This window comes from Phoenix dactylifera, chromosome 11 (genome assembly GCF_009389715.1).
Source record: "Phoenix dactylifera cultivar Barhee BC4 chromosome 11, palm_55x_up_171113_PBpolish2nd_filt_p, whole genome shotgun sequence".
NCBI lineage: Eukaryota > Viridiplantae > Streptophyta > Magnoliopsida > Arecales > Arecaceae > Phoenix > Phoenix dactylifera.
This window is the reverse complement of record NC_052402.1, coordinates 1615482-1637147: the sequence shown is the minus strand read 5'-3', so window position 1 is coordinate 1637147 and position 21666 is coordinate 1615482. Positions and strand designations below refer to the sequence as shown.

Genomic DNA, 21666 nt, shown 5'->3' with positions numbered 1-21666 from the left:
AATTGGCTGCATGCGTAATGAATGCTTTCATGTCTAGGTTGAGTATTCTAAGAAATTTGAAAGCTTTTTGTGTGCCTCACTTTTTATACCGTGAACAGCCATTCATAGCCATTTGCTAATTGGACTTATGACTCTCCCCAGCGGACAAATAGAAATTACGGAGGGTAGCTTGCCGGAAAGTTTACATAATTTGATGGAGCGCGATTAGATATGCAGAGAAGAAAATCGTGAGCCACTGTATGTAAATACGTTATGAAATAAGACAAAAAAAACCTATCCTGTGAGGAGAAGAAGCAAACTTAGATGATATTAGAGAGATGATAAAAAAAAACACAAGAAAAATAGGACCGCTGAAAATTCCAAGGGAGAAATCATTAAGAAATTTTTTTAAAAAAGTAAGAAATTTGAAAGCTTCCAAATTTTATGCCCTTCAGGCGGTAGGAGCGAGTGGTTAACCATAAAATCACTTATTGGTCGCGAATAGAAATTTATGCATCTGCCAAACAGCACGCGGAATACCATACGAGAAACGGAAAACATAATTAAATAAAAGACATCATGTAGATTTTTTTAATTTTTTCTTTTCTTTTCGTGGAGGTGGGGGTGGGGGTGGGGTGTTTATCCATGCACGATGATGCTAAGGGGTACTGCTAACTGAATACCCCTAAACTCCCTCCCCCCATATAACCCTAATAAAAGCAGCATCCAATCCCAAGTTGGTACAACCTGGAAGGAATCTTCCCTAACACCATACCTGGATATTTGTGACATTTGGCCACTATGGTATATCTCCTTTTCCAAGCCAGCAAATATTTCAACGTGCTATAAAATCACTAGAAGAATACTATTACAGCAGATACTTGGCATCTCAGCATATGTACCAACGTGGAGACACAAGCGTGGGCATATTACCTGGGAATTATTTCCTATCATTCTGTCAAGTCCTGTATTGTCATACCAATACCCAAGGTATGGGCAAGATCTGATAATGCGTTCTTTGCTTAAGAATCTTTGCTGCGTGGTTCAAAGATAAACATAGATAAGATGATTTATCTTCTTTAGAGGCAAGTTTTCTATACAGCATGCAAACACAGAATCTCTATCTGGAATGAAACTTATAAGTGTAGCTAAAATATATAGAATATAATAGAAAAGAAGAGACAATTTAATCATTTTTTCCCAAAAACAATACCAAGATCTTCAACTATGGTAATTGGAATAAGTACAGTCTAAATCTACCAACAAGGATCCATTGGAGGACAAGTTTGGGGCCAACAACCGCGGTATTCCAACTCCAATAACCTATATTTAAGTTGTTGCAATTAGAAATCTTGTAGTTGTTTGCCCTACGGTGTGCACCGACTATCCCATCCTTTCTCCCGGCAACACACTCTTATCTCTAATTGGATAGGTCGTGCCTCTATTATCATTACTATAAAGAAATTAGTGTGTTCAAAGCAAGCACATGCTCTAGATAAATTAGCATTGGATAACATCATAGGATCTCAATCCTATTTTGTTGGCCTTTGGGATTGGAGTAATGATTAAGAGGGTACGTCCAAGGCATTCATATTTTATAGTTAGAGGTGAAATTTTTAGATTTATGAAAGACGAGCAACTACAAAAGCTTTTGCTGAGAATGTTTTCATTAATTAAAAATAAAAATTGCGAGCACGAAGACAACTAGATACTACCCCAGTCTCAACCATGAATGATGCCAACCATGGACTAGCAGTTGCTGCTTTCAAGACTTTGCCACCACTTTTTGAGAAATCAAATTTTAGGGTTCTAGAGGGAGTGACTGCAAGGCTGATATAGAAAGGAATTGATGGAAGGCACCACCAAGAGTAGAGTTTGCGGCTTAATTGGACTCAAGATGGGGAAACTTACTAGGTCTAAACATGGCAGGCATTGACAGATTGAGAGCCCTTTCTTGATTCTATGGGTGGTGGTATATGACCGTTATAAGTGATTTGTCTAGTTATTTTTGGTAATGAACGAGACAATAGCCTACTAACAATTGTAAATGCATTCTCCGCAGCCAACTTCTTAGAGATAGGCCACAGAAGTTTGAGGCAATAACAAATTTGTGATGCACTTAGATGTTTTGGACTGCACGCGCACTACAACGATACATTTATTTCTAAATTTCACTAAGGATATAGGAAAAATTAAGGGACCATGTACCAAGATTTACATCCTAGTGCTTCTATAAAAAGTAAAAGACAATTATTACATAGAACTCTTCAAAGATTAATTTAATCAGAAAAAGGGAACTGACAATCTCAAAATAGGTTTGCAGGATAATAAGACATGTTTGCATCGCAAGCCATTATGCCATGGGATTTCTTTGAATTACTGCCTCATACTATGACTCAATCAACTTACAAGATTACTCCTATAAATACAAACTTTATTAGCAAATATTATGATTTGGGAACTTAAGCCTTAACTAACCAATAATAGTGACTGGTCTAAAGCAGAGCCTACTCCCAAAGTCCAATGCCAATTGACATTGGTCAAAGACATCAAACATATAACATTATAGGAAATAATATTTGAGATCATTTGTTAGGATTGAGAAATAACCAGTCGCCAACTGCCAACAGAGTAATACTTACCTCTATCAGTACCCAATTTAGATGCTCTTCCAAAAATAATTATGCTAAGAAAAAAGTCATTATGATGATAGGAAACAATAGAATGTTTAAATTTAAAGAGAGAGAAGAACTCTGATCATAATAATATTATCAACTCAATCATGACAGTAGTGAAAGTACCTCTGAATTATAGAATCTAATCTTCCTCTTGCCTCTGAATGCCACTTCCTGCTTCTCGATTGGGTTTATTGGATCCAAGAAATTGACAGGTCAGCCATCCACTGAGCATAACAAAAACCCAAACACTCATTCCATATTAAATTTGATCAATAAAGTACCTTTGTTGAAATGTGCCTTAGTATATGACATTCAATGAATCTATTGTTGTGCAGTGGTTTCTAAAACTTGAACATACCACAGGTACATGCATCTCCCTTAGAAGGTAATAGCTATAATAGAATAAATACTTGTTTTTTGTTACTGGCAGAACTAGTTCAAAGCACTATGAAACAAAAAAGTAGGCCATATGTCTATTGATGGAGAGATCTTCAGAATAATATGAATTGTAAAAGAGATTCATATGTACCTTCTGAATTAGGAGCTGACTATTTATAAACATGGCATCTTTTCTATTGCTAAGCAGGCTAAACAATTGAGACACATTTGCAGATGACTCATGACTCCTGTCTCAATAACTTGTCACTGTTAGGTGATGTTGAAAAAAGTAGACAGATAAATCCCAAGAAAGGGAAGATGCAATACCTCAAGGTGAATTTGGCACAAATGGAGTATGTAAATTTCAGAACACAGTATTGAATAGAGCTTACAACTCCTGGGAGGCACTTCCAACACAACATAAAATAATTAGAAGTACCTTCTTCCATTCAGAATATGATTATGCACAAGGAGACTGTAAATGTAATTGTCACGAAGGTAAGAAATTCAAAACAAATTAAAACATCCATAGAAGTTGAAGGAAATCTGAAAACTGACTCGTGCCAAATTTCGTAAAGTTGCCAACTTGGCAAGTGATATATCATGAAGACATGAAATTCTGCAGTTTTTTGCTCATCAAAGAAAATGCAAGATACTGCTATAGTTACCCCCCTCCTACAACCATTATACTACATTAAATTCATTTTCAATTTTAAGCATCGCACAAAGTCTTAAATAAGGAGCAAAACCAAGACATAGTTCTACCTACACCCAGCTCTGAGTAGGTTTCCCCTGCCAAATCAGGAGCTTCCTATCAAGAAGAACCTGGTACCATATTATACAGATGACAAGAGAAAACAGTGCACTGCTAAAAACTTATCAATGTGCCATGCATTACAGGGAAAGACTATATAGTAAATAAAAAGATTCATTAAATGAGACAATGTAAAAGGAGAATTTAAGTGTAAAGACCTAGAACATGTAAGAACACTTGTCCGGGCATAATGGATAGAGCCCTTGAAGGTCTCAGACAGATAGAGAACATATCTTGAATCCAACGTCCGCAGAACCATCTCAAACTGGACGGTTCTAGCTGTTCCGCGCCGTCTCGGTGGTGGTTCCGGCAACGAAAACAAAATCTATTACCAGAGGTGGAGAAGGAAAAGAGAGAGAGTGGCGGAGGGTGGCGGAGGCCGGCACCGCACCCTTTCGCGATTTATCCAGCCGTTCCCCTGTATCGTTTGAAACGGGGATCGGCCGCTTTTTAATTTTACGATTCTCAAGTGAAGTCGGCAAATCGCTTGCCGATTTCATTTAAGAATAGCGAAATTAAACAAATTTGCGATACTTAAGTAAAGTCGGCAAGTGATTTGCCGACTTCATTTAAGAACCGCCAAATTAAAAAGCAGCTGACTCCTGTTTCGTTCTCCGCGTGAATTGCGAAAGGGCCTAGCGCCGGCCTCCATCGGCCTCCCTCCCTCCCCCGCTCTCTCTCTCTCTCTCTTTTCCTCTCTCGTTCTCTCTCCCCCGTTTGTTCAACTGTGTCGGTATGGACCCGGTCTGGCACGATGCAAGCCCGTATCGACTTGTCCCATTGGAGAACTGGTACGGTGCCCGGTACCGGTTCCGCCGACGTTGCTTGAATCAGATGTATATGAAGCTACATGTTCTCCTGCTTGGTAACACGGTACACCACTAGATCTTAAACCCATTGCAAATGTCTCAAAAAATGGCTTTTCAATAAGCTCTTGAGCTGGCCCTATATCAAGTGATAGTAACAAAGATAAACGAAAATAGATTCACCAAGGTGTAAATGAGATGCAGCAAGTTGAAAAGCATGCCAGTTGCTTGTTCTAGTTACATGCATGAAGACATGAAAATAGGTACAAGGAAAAAATTAAGAAACAATGACTAATTGGTGAATAGATAAACAGTTATCCCAAAACATCACACAAGTGATGAAAAAAGACTAGTACCTAAACATTATTTAGTTTCACTTTTTTAAAAAGAAATATTATATGTATCATTGTTTACATGAGCCTAAATGCATGATCTAGAAAGTAGGTCAGATGATAAGCTCCTGCCTTGTCCAGGAATTCATAATCATTTCAAAGAGGATTAGCTTCACGCCAAGTGGCAGTTATACAATTTCTTCGTACCTTCGTGGAGCATATAGAGCCTTTTGTGCCAACACACACATGGAGTAAGCTTGCTTGTTGCTGGTATTGTACTAGAGCAGTTAAGCAATGATCCAAACAAATCTTGATGAAAATGAAAGATGGAGTAAGCTTCTTAACTATTATGTCATCATTATCTAGCGACAACTTATTAATTAAAGACAATCCAATATTTGCTAAACAAAAATATACCTACCATGTACAAGATGTCAAAAGGCTTCCAGTAGAATGATTTGACTACAAACTGATGTCTGACGCGACACTTTCTTTTCAAGAAAATTTACTTATTTTGCATCATCTTCAAAAGGCATGCAGGAGGTCACCTAATTTGTATTAAGAACTATAGTAATCTTGTTGAGCTATATAGATCCTCTAGTGAGTTTTAATCTTATCTGTGTGGTTTGTAATATTGACCAAGAAGAAAGGAACACTCTATTGGAAAATACAGCATAGAATTCATAAACTATCAGCATATAATTCATTGGCTAACATTATATTTACCTAGTATAATAAACTGAAACCAACTTGCATCCTATGGAGCATCATGTCTTGCCAGAGAGACTGGCTCATCGAGTGGTGATTGACAATTGTGTTTCAGGGATGTTTTCAATTTTTCACCAGCACAAATAGCAACTCTATATGTTTGTGAGCATGGAACAGAGTCTCTTTTATAATCAAAGATGTAGGTGCCAGCCATGTCAATCTGCGCTGCTCGGCACAAATCATGCCAGTGAGCGAACAGGCATGAGGCAGGGCCTTGTGCTGGCTGTGCCAATGCTTGGCATGCAGCAATGCTAGTGCATGTGAAGAGTTGGCATGGCATGAACAGCAGCGTCAGTGTCCATTGCAGGGCATTTAAACTCTTCTTTATGATAGGCCATCATAATCTTAAGCAACCTTGCAAGGTGGAAGTTTGTAAAGAGTGGTTGCATCTCAGAACAAATTATCAAGTATATATATTTCTAGCATAAAATTGAAGGGCATTATCCTAATGTGCCCTCTTTACAGTTAAGATACTAAAACACGACAAAAACTTCATTGGAACAGAGAACCTGCAACTCACCTATTGGGTCTGATGAATCAACAATAACTGTATCATGCATCTCTTCAGGAGCATTTTGTAAGAATTCAACTGCTGTAAGAATGTCAAACAATTGATCCTACGTATTTTCCAGGAAAGACAAGGCTGCCCAGCAAACATGAAGATGCTTCTATATTGTATAGATGTTCCTGTCGATAATTCGAACAATCAATTACAGCAACAACAATAATAGCAAACTCATGAAATGATGATAGAATTTATGAAGTTACCAAATTATTCAACTTACCATCACCAACATGTAGTTGAACACGAGGGTCCTCGAATCCAACAGAGAAATCTGGGAAGAATTTCTTGCAAACCTACAAAGAACATAAACATATATAAGCAAACAACAAAAATATACTGTGGTGTATGCAGGTAAGGATGTAACAACATACATCAATGACCAGCTGATCAATTTCACATATGTCTATGCACTCCACAGAACAATGTCAAGAAAATTCCCGAAGCACTCCACCCTCACCACCCCCTATGACCAAAACCTACAGCAGAAGCTCCTGTGAGTTATGCAAAGATGTATATCCTTTATATTGTAAAGTGCAACACATAATAAGGGCATGAAATCCAACCATTACTAGCAGAGAAAATATAAACCTTATAAAGTTAACCAGGCTTTTGATGGTGAAGGAAATACTAATAATCTGGATTATAGGGGCCTGAGTATGAAATCATGGATTTCTGTGCATTTAGAATACATCAAATAGCAAATTTTGGATTATATCTGAACAAATATTTCTAAGTTCAATATTATGTGAAAATAAGATTCCAAAAGCAAATATGTGATGATCACGACTAAAAGAATAATAAGCAACAAAATTGCAGTATCCTACCAAATGAGATTAATATAGCAAAGCTGCTGAAATAAATAAATTACAGTTTTCAGGGATGGAAGTGAACAAAGAGGAAGACGGGCAATCATCCCTTGCTAAGTGCATTCATCTTTATCCATTAGCTGGACAATGCCATCGAGCATGAGTACTATTCCATAAACAGAAAACTGCGGGAGAAAGCAAGCAGCAATACCCTAGTCAGTAGTCACTATATAAGCTAAAAAGGACCATGGCGGCTACAAGGAGACATTTTCCATCAAAAAAAAAAAGCAAAACATTTGCAGTTGAGATTAATATGAACCTCAAAAACCAGGATCTCTTGGTACTCCGACTTTCCCTGATATAAGATCTATACCACTTTCAAGGAGTGAGCTTCTCCTGTGCATAGCAACGCAAATGCATTAGTCCAAGCATCTCCTATCTCAAGAATATGACTTCTATTACACCTCCATCAGAATGCAGCTGCTGTGACCAGGTTGATTCCAAAAAGAGAAAAAGAAAACCTTTTATTTTTTGAAAGCCAATGATAATAGTTGAAACTGAAGAGGCATCGAAGAATTGTGAATATATGTTTTTCTGTATCTATATCCCTTCGTATATAAGAGGCAGAAATGACCCCAAACAACTTTGTTACAATTACAAAAAAACAGGCTTCTAAAGTGTTGGTTTGCAGTGTGCAGAGTTTTCAAAACCCAAAAAACACCAGCAGCCATAAGAGTATACATTCGCAAAATGCAAAAACTGCCTTCACCTGCCATTCTTCTGACATGGTGATAACAACCCAATATTTAATCTCAATAAACTAAAAGGAGCTGAAATAAACAATGGCATTGATTTATTTTTTTCTAGGAAAGAATCCGACAAGCAACTAAAGAGGCAGCAGAATGAATAATGCAGTAACAATCATCTAATAACTAACCGGAACTACCTCTGTGATATTCAAAAAAAAATAGCGAGATTCCTGACAAGAAACTCTGTATCTACTAGCCGGAAGGTCGACCAAGATTCTGAGAACCACCCAGAAACCACGGTGGCATGGCATTTAGGTTCGAACTCGGCCACTGCCGCCCGAGCTTTAAGGAGGGAGATCCTCCAAGGAATCCTCCCAGCTTCCAGTCAAATCCGGCGTCTTGGGAGCATCCAAACCTTTTCCTCCCTCCATGAATCCAGTTTCTCTTCGTGGCTTGCAGCCTCTAATAAAACCATTCTAACCAAAATATTAGAAAAGAAACGATTTCCTGAAACTTTTCCAACATAGTAAAGATTCTTGACGTAAAGAATGCCATCAGAGCTACAGAAATCGCCGAAAAACTTCTCTGAAAAGAAGGGTGGAATCAAGAAACGGAGTTCTTCGGAAAGATTGAGAACGATTAGAATCGAAGTTAGATCGATAAATGGAATCCTCCATCAGAACCTTAGAAGAGCTCAGTGAAGAGGGAGAAGGGCGAGGGTTTAGGTTAAGCTTGCCTGGTTTCGAGGGCCGAGCGAGAGCTTGAATGAGAAAGGCGTCGATGACTTCTTGGAGAAGAAGAAGAGGGTTTCTATCCTCGAGGCTTTCTTTCGAGCGATATTCCCGCTCCCTCTCTGCTGAGCGGGGACGAAAGCAATTCTGATTCCGACCGCTTTATGCCTCCTTGCACGTGTCCCACATGTGCCAAATACCAGCGCCGCGAAGAGTTGCGGATGCCAAAAACCTTCACTTCCCCCTGAAAATATAAAATGCTGAAGGGCTTGGGCCTATTCGACCACAGCCTAAGCCCATAGAGGAGAATCAGAAACACGTGCTTGCTTCAAAATTCGTTCCTTCCTGTGATGCGATAAGGACCCTCCGATCCAAGAGCCTCTTGATGCGCTTTCCTCTCCGGGCGTATTTAGACCCGTTCCTACCGACCGCGTAGGGTTTTTCCCACTCGACACCGGTGGCGCCGCTCCCTCCCACCGCCCTCCAAGAAACAAACCCCGGTCGTCGGCGAAAATGGTGAAGGGCAGGCAAGGCGAGCGCGTGAGGTCCGAGAACTGTGTCCTCTTCCTTCCCCTTGTCTTTCTCTCTTTTTCTCTCTCTTTCTCTCTCTCGTTCTCATCGCCTCTATCTCTTGCAGGCTCTACGTTCGGGGAACGATACTGGGATACAAGAGGCAAGCCAGATTCTATCCCCTTACCTGATTTCCCTTTCCCCCCATTTGTTCGATTGTCCCTTTTTTTGATGGGATTTTGATCAGATCGAAATCGAACCAGTATGAGAACACGTCGTTGATCCAGATCGAGGGGGTGAACACCAAGGAGGAGGTCGCCTGGTACTGCGGCAAGAGAATGGCGTATATTTACAAGGCCAAGACCAAGTCGGACGGGAGCCGGTACCGGTGCATCTGGGGCAAGGTCACTCGCCCCCACGGGAACAGCGGTGTTGTTCGTGCCAAGTTTAAGTCCAACCTTCCGCCTAAATCCATGGTTTGAATCCGATCGAGGCCTTTGTTTCTTTTGATGGATTGGAAGCTGTTTATGTTTTGCTCACTGTTTATCTTTGTTATCTGGTTGCAGGGTGGGAAGGTTAGAGTTTTCATGTACCCGAGCAACATATAAGGTTGGTTAGCTCATAACGACAATTGGTTTCGTTACTATTGAAAACTTATTCTTTTCCGAAGATAATTAGTGGTTTGATGCTATTTTTATTTGTCATGTTTGGTCATAAGCTATTAATGAGACTTTATTGATTATTTAAGATTTGCTATATCTACATAAAAAAATTTCTGTTTATGTTGATATGGTGTTTGTTTTTGTTACTTCTTTGTGCTTACGTTCACTTTGATTGCATTAAATCATTTCCTACTGTTATTATGTATTTAATAGTTGATCTAGGTGCATAAATTTTAACCATGGAGAACTTCCTTGCTATCAATATTGTTTGTTGTATCGACTAGCCCTAATCCCAGAGATGCATTTTGTATGCCTTAGCTTCTCTTTGATAACACTTTCTTATATCACATCTATGTGTAAGATTTGTTATTTGACCATGTCTTTTATTTTGATTCGAGTTTTGCTTGTAACTATTGTTGCTTATCCTTGTACATTCATTGCAAGGGAAAAAAGCTTTGTCCTTTGGGTTGGTTTGACAAAGGCTTCTGTAAACCATCTCAAAGCAATCCAGGTCGTGCTTGCCTTGTATGCTATTGTTTGTAATAGTGCAGATTACCTGCTCATATGTTTTTTTCCAGTATCTTGTGTTATATTTCTATCTGGCTTGTTGGGTTATTTTTTGGGGTCCTTTGGGAGGATGGATGTAGTTGCTCTTACCACACTTGCTGTTTCTAAACTTCCTGTTTTGTCCATACTTATTCGTTAATGTAAGAGGAATTTTGAAGTTGCTTCTTAGCGACACACACTTAAAATTATTTAGCCGGCAATGTTGATTTGCCTTCCTGATTTCAAGAAAAGTTCTCTTGCAAGAGAATTGCCTTGGTCAGCATTTTGATAATAATTCATAAAAGGGTTGACTGCTGGTTGAGAGATGTTCCTAAAAATTTTATGATCTCTTATTTTGATGGTCCATACTCTATATTATTTAGTCCACAAAACTAACCTATAGATATGGGACAAGGCTTGTCATCTGCTGTCCATACTTTTAATCTATATTTTCATTTTCTGAATGTCGGGGATCTCTCCATTGCATACAATTTGAGTTGGGTTCTGCTTTTCTCTACAATGGGATGTATTTAAGTAGGTTAATAGACTTTCTGCCACTGTCGCAAACGGACTCTATAGGTAGCTTTTACTTCTAAGAAGATATTTGTGGAAACCTTACATGTTGTGACTTTCCTTTCTGAAAGGGAGACATCTTTTAAATGTAAGGTCTGATAATTTCATCTCTTGATTTATATTTTTTTGCCCTTATTCTACACTATTCACAATGGGCTGCAAGGTTACCTTTTTCTAACTAGATAAATTGAAAAATGCGACCATAACTTAGTTTCCTTTTTTCTAACTTCACATGATCTGCTTGGTTGGATGTTTTGTTGGACACTCCTTAGGGTTCCATTGGACATAAGAAACTTCATTGCATGTATAGGTCTTTTTACTGTGTTTTATTTAAAGAACTGACAAGGAGAGTCGCGCTTTAAACCTGTCGAGTGTGTCAACCAAACTCCCTGGCTGTCATGGTAGTGCTTTATTCGTGGAGCTATCCTCAGAATACTTGGTACTCCCTGATTTGAACCAGGTTGTGAAGAAACCTATTTGATTGCTTACAATATTACCTATTAATTTAATACGATTCTAGACTGAGAAACATCTACGCGGACGAGATATATCAGTTTTATATAGATGGTTCTGTTCTGTGCTGTCCAGATATGCAGGAGTTATATTATATTCTAATCTAGTATCATTCTCTTGTTGCTCCATACCATTGCATGGATCCTAAACCTGTCTTTTTTTTCTGTTTAGGTGTATTGCAGTTGCGTAATTTAAGGAGGCTGAATTGTAGCTGAGTTTGTGGCATTGTGACTTTAATGTTTCTATTAGTTGTTTCAAAAGTTTTGATTCTATGTTTATGTCATTTTTTGACGTTTGGACATCTATGACATTTTGATTGTGCCAGCTAATCGTTGAGTATTTCTGCAATCTCCTCCTAATTAACGAAGGAGAATATTAATTTGCGTCATCAATGCCATTATAATTGCATTGGTTGAACTTGATGGGTGGCCAGTCATTTAAAATGTACGTTTAGAGAGCAGTGGATGATGTTTGAGCGTTAATCAGTTTTTGAGGAGAGATTATTGTTTAAATAATCATTTATCTGTTCTTTAGTTAACAGGGAGCCTCACTATTTCTATTGCGGTTACTTGGTAAGATTTAGATTTCAATTCGGGTTACAAGCTAGGCACGAATTAGCTTTCACTGCGTATTGTATCAATTATAAAATATATTCAGGCGTCAGATCAGGTGGGTACTGTTTTTTTTTTTTTGGCTGAAGTGGGTACTGTTTAATTGTTGCTTGAATGTGTGCGCGCGCGTTTGGTTTTTGGGGTGAGGGAGAAGGGATTAGCAAGTACTATTCCTCTTCTTCCTCTAATGCCGAACTTTTTTTTTTGCTGAGCACCATGCTTTTGGATCCTACCATACTGCACCGATGCCGAGTAATAACAAATTGCCTCTGTCTTCGTGTCGTCCCATACTAAGATGCTACCAAACGGGATCTTGATATCCGTTCAAGATCCACTTCGATGTTTTGGCTTTCTTTTCAACATCATAATGACGTTTCCTGTACCAAAAAAATAAAAGGGTTTTTTGGTGACTGCTTTGTTGGCCCTTATTTGAGGTGGGGGTTATGTATTGTCCTACTTTGGTGTGGCTGTGGATCATTTATCTGCACTACAAGCATTTTCCATCAATTTCTTCCAATGTGAAGTAAAATCTCTCCCTCTCACGCCCTCCTTACTACTCTATCATGGGGGAGGAAGTTACGCCCAAGATGAGGTGTTTGCGTAACCTTTACCCTCATGCTTGAAAGCGAGGGGAGGTGAGTACAGAGCTAATGGATTGATGATAGAGTTGTGTATTCTTTTTCTTCTGAAAGAAAAATTATAGTGTTAATACGATGACAACTCTTTGAAGATAATGAGGATTTAGATGATGGAAACCTTTTTTGTTTGCATAAAATGGAACTAAAAGTCATAAATTGCTTCTCATTCTTTCTTTATTTTAAGGTAAGAATACCTTATATTTAACAAAGGTTTGGAGAAATTGATACCATTAAGATAATATCTTGAATTAGTAATCATAGAAATTACAACTAATGGTAGGTCCAAGTGTCAAAACACAGTCATGTTCAGCAAGGGTTGGTCTTCGGTGGAACCAACAACACCAACGGATTGTATTTTGAGTTCTATAAGTGGAGCTGCCACGTGCAACTCCAGTTGTAGGCACATACCAGCTCACTTGTTTCGATGCCTACAACTCAAATTACATAAATTGAGTTGCTTGTCAAGCTGCAACTTCGAGCTATCTTGTGGTAAGTGGGCTTGCAATTAAAAATAGCTATCGGATGAGTTATGACCACTCAAATAGGTAGAAAAAAGTCTAGTTCTTCCCATATCCTCTCCTCCCTCTCCAAACTTCCTCGTTGCATGCCTTCTTTGCCATCTGTCCGACTAGCGCGTCCCCACCCACCCTACCCACTATTCATTTTCACCCGGTCCCCTACCCCAACCTCTTCTTCTGAACTACCCTTATTTACAGCGCCCCTCTCCTCCATCTTCAACCTATTGAATGTTTGTCCAAAATACCCATCTTTTACACGAACTCTCCTCCGGATACAAGAAGTGAGCTATCTTATAAACCAAATGCTACAACTTAAGTTGCAATGCAATTTCAGTTACAAGCTCCAAAGCAGTCCCTGACATGAACAACCGTACATCCGTAATTACCATCAAAGAGATCCGCTTGAGATCTAAGACCGGGTATTTTTTCCCATTCCATACAATTTCCTTGCCATGATCATGTCAGTTGCCTCGAATGTTCAATAACAGACATCTTCTCGAGGAGATCAGAGTTATATATAGCAGAAAATTATCAATCACTGGAGTTAAGAATAATGATAGGACAAAAGGTTCAAAATATGATTATAGATGATTTAATGATCTTGGAAACATGCCGCATTCCCTTCCTTTAGTCTTAGCTGCATTCTAGATCTCGGTTAAGCAACAGGTTTCAGTTACTCAGCGCAGGCTGCCTCAGATGAAGGCTGGCTTCGCGCTTCATAAAAGCAGCATGCTAAAATCTTTATTTATACGAAAATCTCAAAGCTTTCAACAGCAGTACACAACCAGTTGTTGATGAGTAAGAAAAGTAACACAAACTCCTAAATATCAGTTGAGAAGGCCTCAACTCCCAACTATCTCCATCTCATTATCTTCCAATCTTCATGGGGTGTTGGAAGAAGAGGAGAAAGAGGATGAGCACTCCCTTTGTCCCTTCACTCCTTTCTCCCCAGTGCCTCGCACTTATTAAATATATCCTTAAGTCCCTCCCTGGACTATACTATATAACTACACAACTCATACATCACCACACCTGAGACCAATCAATCTCTCTGTTGCCTTTTCAATTGAATCTCTACATGATCTCAGACCAATGTATACCCTGAGACCCAGATGTCAGCTGGAGAACTTGCGTGGATGTACACAAATTCGAAGCTCTTTCCCGCAGGCAGAGAGTTCATCCAAGTTGGGAATACAAAGCCATTGCTGGACTTGCTGAGCCCCCATAATGGGCCATAAAGCTTAGATATAGAAATGTTGAGATCCTTTACCGTCTTTGATGATTTGTTAGTCACCACCGTGGAATACCTGTAGTAGGTTTTTCCCTTGTGATTCCATGATGTAGTTTCCTTTTGCTCGACAATGAATGGTGAGTTAGGTTTAGAAACTGCATTAAAACAACAAAACCTTCAGTCAGCTGATTCTAAAGACTTAACGGATGATAGAAGTCCTGTAGGTTAATGCAAAGCTTGAAGTATTATAATCTTCAAAATTTTATGTTTGGCGCACGAAGGAAAATGTTTCTGTTGTAGCAGATATGCTGGATCTGAAAAATTTAGTGTTCGAATTTTGGATTTAAGTTTTACAGGAGTTTGGTTTATTATAACTTAAGGGGCAGGTAAAAATCATGGAGTTGGTAAAGTTATAGTAAATGCTAGTTTTCTCCCTGCTCGATTTCATGATATTTGGCCTCCCTTTAAAACTTTAAAAAGCACAAATGGTAGTAGGAGTACAATAGTCGGCTTACCCTTCATGTTTTATGGGGAGACAAAAGAGATCAAGATGTTAAGCACCCGATATAGATTTCTAGTCATTAAGAACAAGAGTTTTGCAAACAAAGATAAAGTCCTATCAATGATAAAATCAGTGTACTTTCAACTGCTTAATTGGATTGCCAGACAGCATAAGCACAATGAAATGAATTAACTAGCAGGTGTCTATAAAATACCTGGAGCAGGAGTAGATGGTTCGGGCTGAGGCAAGGGCTTCATTTTCTCCCTCTTCACGCGTATAGTAGGAAGAGGTATAGTAGGTGCAGGAAGCACCACTGCAAGCAAGATGCACAACCTCAGCAATTTCAATCCAAGTTTAAAAAAACAGAAGAAAAAAAAGAAGTTGTAACCAAGGTTCATCGTTTCGGTACTAGACCTTATACCGGTATTGAACACAGTGTCAATACGGTATTGACTTTTTTGGTGTACTGAATGTCGATATGTTATCCATACCGAGTACGAATATCGAACTGGTATAGTACAGTATGCTTTGAACCGATAAGGCATACCATGGTTACAACTGAGAAACTATACCAGGAAAGAGTTGGCTGAAACCACCGCTGCCACCATGAAGACGGGCCAATACACCGAGCATAGGAGCATTGTTATAAGTTGCAGGCTCGGTCTGCTCATAATTGTCCCTTCGATCAGCGAAGTCGTCGTAGGCATCAGGCCCGCCGACAATGGCACCATCAAGGAGGTTGGGATCACCGGCCTTTCGGCCAAACCATGTTTGATAACCTCCCCTGCAGCTCACAAATGCAGGGTCGACCTTGATGGACACAATTGAAGAGGCACGGTGGTGGACCTGCTGTGGGTAAGTCCTGCCATATCCCACCATATAGCTTGTCGCTCTTGGGTTGTCTCCTAGTATATAATCAACCTGCAGAAAAAGGCTCGGAAAACATTAGATGGCGGCACCTTTATGATTCCATTAGATAGTAACCTCCATTTTTGAGACATGCTAACTCCTTTTAAAGCATAGAGTTGGGAAAAATAAGATCAGTAGAAGTATGTTTAAGTGTTGCATTAGTTGTAAGGGATGCTGTTGAGCTCAAGATAGATGCATGAGATGCAGTGTTCTGTGTTAAAATATATATAGAGAGAGAAAGAAAAATCACCTGAGACTTGGCAAACATGAGAAGCTCTGATGGTGTGGCAATTCCGGCAGCACACTGTATGTTCCTCCCAGCAGCTGAAAGGTGGTCGGAATAAACAGTGAGGAGGAAGGAGGCACTTGTCGCAAACTGCATATTGTTCCAACTTCGGTGGAACAGCAGGCCTCCAGGAGTCCTCTGAACATTGTGCGTACCCTTTCCGAGGCACGAGCATATGAAGTACTCTGCCTTCTGCTGATATCTTTCAAAGACCGGTGAATGACGAGCTGCTTTCCCTTGGAGAAGGAACTGTGGATGGTGAAGACACCATTAGACAAGATGATTTGATATATGTTTCCGTAAACAATGCGGTAAAGCATAGTAATTTACTACATGATACTGGCATTTCAACAAAAATGCTTACTGCCTTGCATATTTGAGCAAGGATAGAAGGAAGGCTTTTGTTATGCTCATGTATGAGCTGCTGTGTCCCATACATAAGCATGCACAAGGGTCCGCATGGGCACCTACATATATGGTTTCAAGGCCTGGTTTGGGCCCATTTACCGAAACCCATCCAGCTTTCCATGACCTTGGCCCATCTCACTGGTGCTGATAACTTAATATACCTTGGAGGCGAGAACTTGAACACCAGCGTATTTGACGTCCCACCCGAACTCGGTCATTGCCCACTGGGTCCCACCCAAAGCATCACCGTTGGTCCCCAAGAAGTCGAGGTAGTACCGGTCGTTCGTCGCCTGGTACAGCCACGCCGCGGCCCACAGCAGTTCATCCTGTACGAATACCGACAGATGATCTCAACCGTCCGACAGGTGGACCCATTCAATAATCCCAGTGTCTCGTGATTGCGCACACTTACCCCGTATCCGCTGACGGACGTGTAGTACTTTCGGGCGACGGTGATGCTGCCGTCGTACTTGCCCCTGTACTTGTCCGCGAACTCAAAGAGCTGTCGTTGAGAATTAAGACAGAAACGTTAATTATGTTAATAATCTCTTAATTGCTTATTTATTTTCCCTTAATTGGCCTCGTACTCTACGATAACGGATTGAGTGACACGAATCACGAGGCAAAGTCCTTTTTTCTATGGTGACGGTGAGGGGCATGATAGTAATTTAGCAGCCAGGGATCGAAGGCGGGACCGCCGGAGAGGATCCGAGGGAGCACCGACACGGTGTCCCACGTGACTCCAACCGTCGATCTTTCTAGAAAGATGTGATCGGCCCAGAGCCCGAGTCGCGGAGACCATTAAAAACTCGCAGTGCCGATGGGCGCCATCATTTATTGAAATGAACCCCGGACACACCCGCATAGGCATTCCTATGCGTGACTACGGGAAAAATTTATACTGGGCGCAGTGTAGACAGACAATATGGTATGTTACTAACATGTGCCGGACACAGGATATGGCTTGGGTTAAGGGATCAGAGAGGTGCTTCAGAGCTAGAAGAAGAGTTAGGTTCGGACCTGCTTTGCATGGCTGAGGAGCTGGTGGGAATAAGCCGGGTTGGACCGCCGGAAAACAATGGAAGCTGAGGCCATTGCGGCTGCCGTCTCTCCGGCAAGGTCCGATCCAGGATTGTTGTGATCGATCCGATAGGCCATCCGGCTCGTTGTCATGTCCTCGGGTCGCTGCCAGCAGTAGTGATCTGAGTTCCCATCCCCCACCTACACAAAATTAATCAAGTGAGCTTAATACAGATAATTAGGTTGAAATGCCCCTTTATGATCTTTGAACTAATTTGAACTCCAAAGACCTTTTGACCGTTTTCCATGTGTAAGAGTTCGTTATGCAATTAATTAAACGTTTCAATTGAGGAAGCAGATAGCAGCACTGTGGTTTTGTGTAAATAAATGTGATGTACAGTTCTCACAGGTGATTGCCTGGGACACCCCAAGCAAGGGAACATTAAAACGGTGCTAATATAGCCAGACAACACTTTTTTAATGGAAAAAGTTATAGATATGCAAAGCTCTAAACAAGACTCAATGATGTTTTAAAAGGTACTTAGAAAAGGGTTAATTTTAAAGGGGGTGGGAAGAGCTCCAAATAACTTAGTACATTCACAAATTTCACCTCTGGATGAAGATTTAAGTTTGTGTTTTGCAATGTACAGTAAAAAAGATAAGCCCAAACCTCTCTACTTTATAGTTAACATATCCACCTATATACACTGGAGTAAGAGGTCCCATATGAAAAGGTCAAGCAGCAGTCATGATGAATTATTTGGTCATTAAACTAGGCAGTCAAAAAGAAAAGAGCAGCCAGGAATATAGAGAATAGTCCTTCTGTTCTCACCGTAATAGGTCAAGTTAAGCATATGGAATTAAGGAAAAGTAATATTCTTTTACTTAAGTTAGGAAAGGTAACTAGGTGCCAGACAACCAAAGAGCCTTTCAGTTCCAACTGCAGGAGAACTACTGTAGTCTGTAGGACAACTAGTTGAAGGTTGATCCAATCTCATTTAATTCCTTTTGCAAAATGGTGTACGTGTTGAAAACAAGACAAAACATAAAAAGACCAAAATAAATATCTTCTGTTCCCAGATATAGATTAGGAAAAGGAAAGGCCAATGCAGCTACATGTACAGTAGAAAGGTCCCTCCACCACACCAAGTAGAACTTCTCAAATGTAAAGCTATCAAAGTAACAGATGCTTGAGTTATTTTCTGTTTATCTAAGTTAGTGCTTTTTGAGAAATAGATTACAAAACTCACTAAGAAGGGATTTTGGAACAGGACACCCACCTCTCCATAGAGGACAAAGGGCTCTGGATGGGCTTTGATGAGGTAGTCAGTGCCCCACTTCACAGCCTCCATGGCATGACCCAGCTCTCCAGCTGCAGCCATCTGCTTCCCATATTCAGCAATGCTCCATGCCATCATGGTGATGGTGAAGGCCATTGGCAGCCCAAATTTCACATTGTCCCCTGCATCATAATAGCCTCCAACAAGATCTACCTGTAGTTCAAAAAGCAAAAAGAAAAAAAACGAAAAAAAAAAATAATAATTCAAAGATAGAAGAAGAATCAGATCTCTCCTCCTTTCCCTAAATAATTGTTAAGACGCAGGTTGATTCTATAACAAAGAAGTGCTCATTTGTTGTTCTGTTTTCTGTAACAAATTCACAAGAAAAACTGATATGCCTATTGAATTATCATTGGGTTGGTAATTTTAAATATACCCTGAAGAGGTAAATTTCACCATAAGAATTCTCTTCTTTTTGTTGTCAGCATTCTCATTCAGACTGATATGTTTGAAACCCAATATGAACACAATGGCATTATCAAGCTCTGTAAACATTTTAAAAAGGGAAGGAATTGGACCTGCTCATCAAAAGTAGATCAAAAAACAGAAATTTATAGTTTGAAAAAACAAGAAATAATTCAAAGTACAAGAAATTTGATATTTTATTCAAAAGACAGAGAGACCGAGATAGAATGACAGCAAGCAAGGGAAGTACGGTATGGAGATACCCCTTCTTAAGGCCCATAAAATCTGCCTTTCTGATAAGCCTCTGGAGACACATCATTGACAAAAAAAAAAAAACGTTAAAATGAAAATGACAGCAAAAAATTAAAGCAAGTCAAAAGAGGAATTCGTTTTGGCTTGTGGGGATGGGGCGAAGAGTCTATTTCTGCTTTTCAAGACAACGAAGCTGTTTAGGTTACGCCCGTTCCATTACTTACAAGAAAACAAACAAACAAAAGAAGAGAGAGAGAGAGCATAACCCCACATCCGATAATGAGAAAGGAGCACATTTACTCAGCTAATAGCTGTTGAACATTATTAAAAAAAAAGAAACTAAAAACAAAAACCAGAAGAGGAAGAAGAACGAGAGCTATTTAAGAAAAAAAAAATACAGGCAGACGAGGTGCAAGGCTTCAAAAATGTGTGATAATGAGAAATAGAGAGAAGCAAAAGGAGCTTACCCCGTTAGCCTTTCCATCATGCAGCCCAGAGTCAGCTCTCCAGGTGACTCTCTGGTTACTGGGGAGGTACCCAGACCTCTGGGCCTCAAAGAAGAGAATGCACTTACTCAGGGCCTTCCCATAGTCATGCCCAGCAAGAGCCAGAGGCATCAGAACCAGCAACAGACTAAATTGCACCACAACCCCACCCATACCTCAAAACAAGGTTATTATTATCAAGAAGAAGGCTTTGAATATAAAAAAACGAAAATGATGCTCCAAACGGGAAGAAGACACAGAACACCTCACAAGCACAAAGAAGCTGATTTCAACTTAATAAGCAGCAATGCAGGTGTGGTTTATTAGCAAAATTTAACTCCTAATAAACCTTAAATAAAGGTGGAGACAAGAGGCAAGGGTGAGGGGAGCAAAGAAGAGAGAAGGGTGGGATGGGAGGGAATGAAGAAAAAATGAGGAGCCCTGGCGCCCTATATATGGAGAGGGAGGTGAAAATTGTCTTTTTCTTACAATTTTAAATTAATATAAGAATAAATTTTTTCTTTGCTTTTTTTTTTCCTAAAGAGAGAGAAAGAGGGGATGAAGCAATTTTCTAATCAAACATGTAGTTACCAATAAAGCTGTGGATTGCCTAGAGACAATTTATAATTTATTATTTTTAATTTTATTAGATGCATCTGTAATCTAATAGTGTAAAGGGCTCATTAATAATAATAATAAAATAAGAAAAATAAAATTAAAAAAAAAAGAAAAAAGAAGAGAGAGAGAGAGAGAGAGAGAGAGAGAGAGAGAGAGAGGAAGGGGGGGTGGGGTGGGGTGGGGTGTTTAAAAACGGTTGGCGTGCGAGAAAACATCCCATCTGGCTCCTGTGCTCTCTCTCAGCAGCCGGTCTCTCCATTGGGTTAAAAATAAGAGTAAAAGTAACTTTTTAATTTTATTGCCGTTAAAAAGAAGGAAATGGATGGCCTTTATTAGAGCAGTTATTGTGAAGGTGAACAGTTGGTCACGGGAGTCCAGTGATGGAAGACATCCATGCCGTCCACCTGTTGCAAAGGATCAGCAATGGACCGCCGCAAATGACTTGCGATTGGGAATTTTTTATTTTATGTTTGGGTTTTGGGTTTTTGGGACTTCGGGAAAGAAGGATTAAAAGAAAAGGGTGGGGTGGAGGGAGGGAGTAATTTTTTTACCCAAGATTATTCGCTTTTTTTTTTTGCTTAAATAGATTATTCGCTTTTTTACGGGTCTACGTGCCTCTCTTGTTGGAGTGATTAAAGAACAGTACGAAGGTTTAGCAGCAAATCAAGGCCCCAAAATCACTTTCTTCTTGGAGTGGTTAACCAACAAAGCAAAGATTTACCTTTTTTTTAAGAAAAGTAAAGCAAAGATTTACTTTTACAGTCATCAGCGAGATTCTTAGTCTTCTTCTTCCAGTTTACTTCGTAATCGTTTAGCTGTCTGCAATGAAAGATTTGGGCCTCCATGGTGTAATGCTGAATGCCTGCAAATCAGCAGGAATAAGATATTTTGTAATTTTTCATACAAAAGATATACTGAATTTTACAATACTAAGTCTTTGGTGCAGGAATGTTTTATGATACCTTAAATTGAAGATTTTAGAATTTTTATTGATATGTACTTTTAAAATTCATATTTTTCTCTCTCAATCATT

At 39.7% G+C, this 21666-nt stretch overlaps 2 protein-coding genes and 1 long non-coding RNA gene across 4 annotated transcripts; 1 reads left to right on the top strand and 2 right to left on the bottom strand.

Annotated features, from left to right (window-relative positions):
- Positions 1–632: 632 nt before the first annotated feature.
- Positions 633–8333, bottom strand: LOC103708377. 2 transcript variants are annotated; one of them, XR_005513786.1, is made up of 4 exons: positions 6692–8333; positions 6541–6613; positions 2781–6442; positions 633–1014 (listed from the first exon to the last, which is right to left on the bottom strand). It is a non-coding gene; the product is annotated as an uncharacterized LOC103708377 (long non-coding RNA). The 2 variants fall into 2 exon arrangements; XR_003385936.2 differs by having other exon boundaries at positions 2781–6613.
- A 662-nt stretch (positions 8334–8995) lies between these two features.
- On the top strand, positions 8996–11830 carry LOC103708327 (60S ribosomal protein L35a-1). Its single transcript, XM_008793204.4, has 5 exons — positions 8996–9151; positions 9244–9279; positions 9364–9592; positions 9683–9725; positions 11582–11830. The coding sequence occupies exons 1-4, from the start codon at positions 9120–9122 to the stop codon at positions 9722–9724; spliced, it is 339 nt and encodes a 112-aa protein (XP_008791426.1). The 5' UTR covers positions 8996–9119; the 3' UTR covers position 9725; positions 11582–11830.
- Positions 11831–13416: 1586 nt separating this feature from the next.
- LOC103708328 (endoglucanase 6) lies at positions 13417–20419 on the bottom strand. Its single transcript, XM_008793205.3, has 9 exons — positions 19998–20419; positions 18814–19026; positions 17534–17734; positions 16926–17015; positions 16675–16839; positions 16070–16354; positions 15483–15831; positions 15125–15223; positions 13417–14563 (listed from the first exon to the last, which is right to left on the bottom strand). Exons 1-9 carry the CDS (start codon positions 20187–20189, stop codon positions 14262–14264), a joined length of 1896 nt encoding a protein of 631 aa, XP_008791427.2. The 5' UTR covers positions 20190–20419; the 3' UTR covers positions 13417–14261.
- Between the last annotated feature and the right edge of the window lie 1247 nt (positions 20420–21666).

Bases quoted from the DNA above. Each gene is read 5' to 3' on its own strand.
- LOC103708327 (XM_008793204.4), top strand. From the start codon at position 9,120: ATGGTGAAGGGCAGGCAAGGCGAGCGCGTGAG. The intron at 9,152-9,243 runs GTCCGAGAACTG...TATCTCTTGCAG, and splicing joins AGGCAAGGCGAGCGCGTGAG to GCTCTACGTTCGGGGAACGA. The intron at 9,280-9,363 runs GCAAGCCAGATT...GATTTTGATCAG, and splicing joins ACGATACTGGGATACAAGAG to ATCGAAATCGAACCAGTATG.
- LOC103708328 (XM_008793205.3), bottom strand. From the start codon at position 20,189: ATGGGTGGGGTTGTGGTGCAATTTAGTCTGTTGCTGGTTCTGATGCCT. The intron at 17,016-17,533 runs GTCCGAACCTAA...TCTCAACGACAG, and splicing joins TCCTCAGCCATGCAAAGCAG to CTCTTTGAGTTCGCGGACAA. The intron at 16,840-16,925 runs GTAAGTGTGCGC...GTATTCGTACAG, and splicing joins CGTCCGTCAGCGGATACGGG to GATGAACTGCTGTGGGCCGC.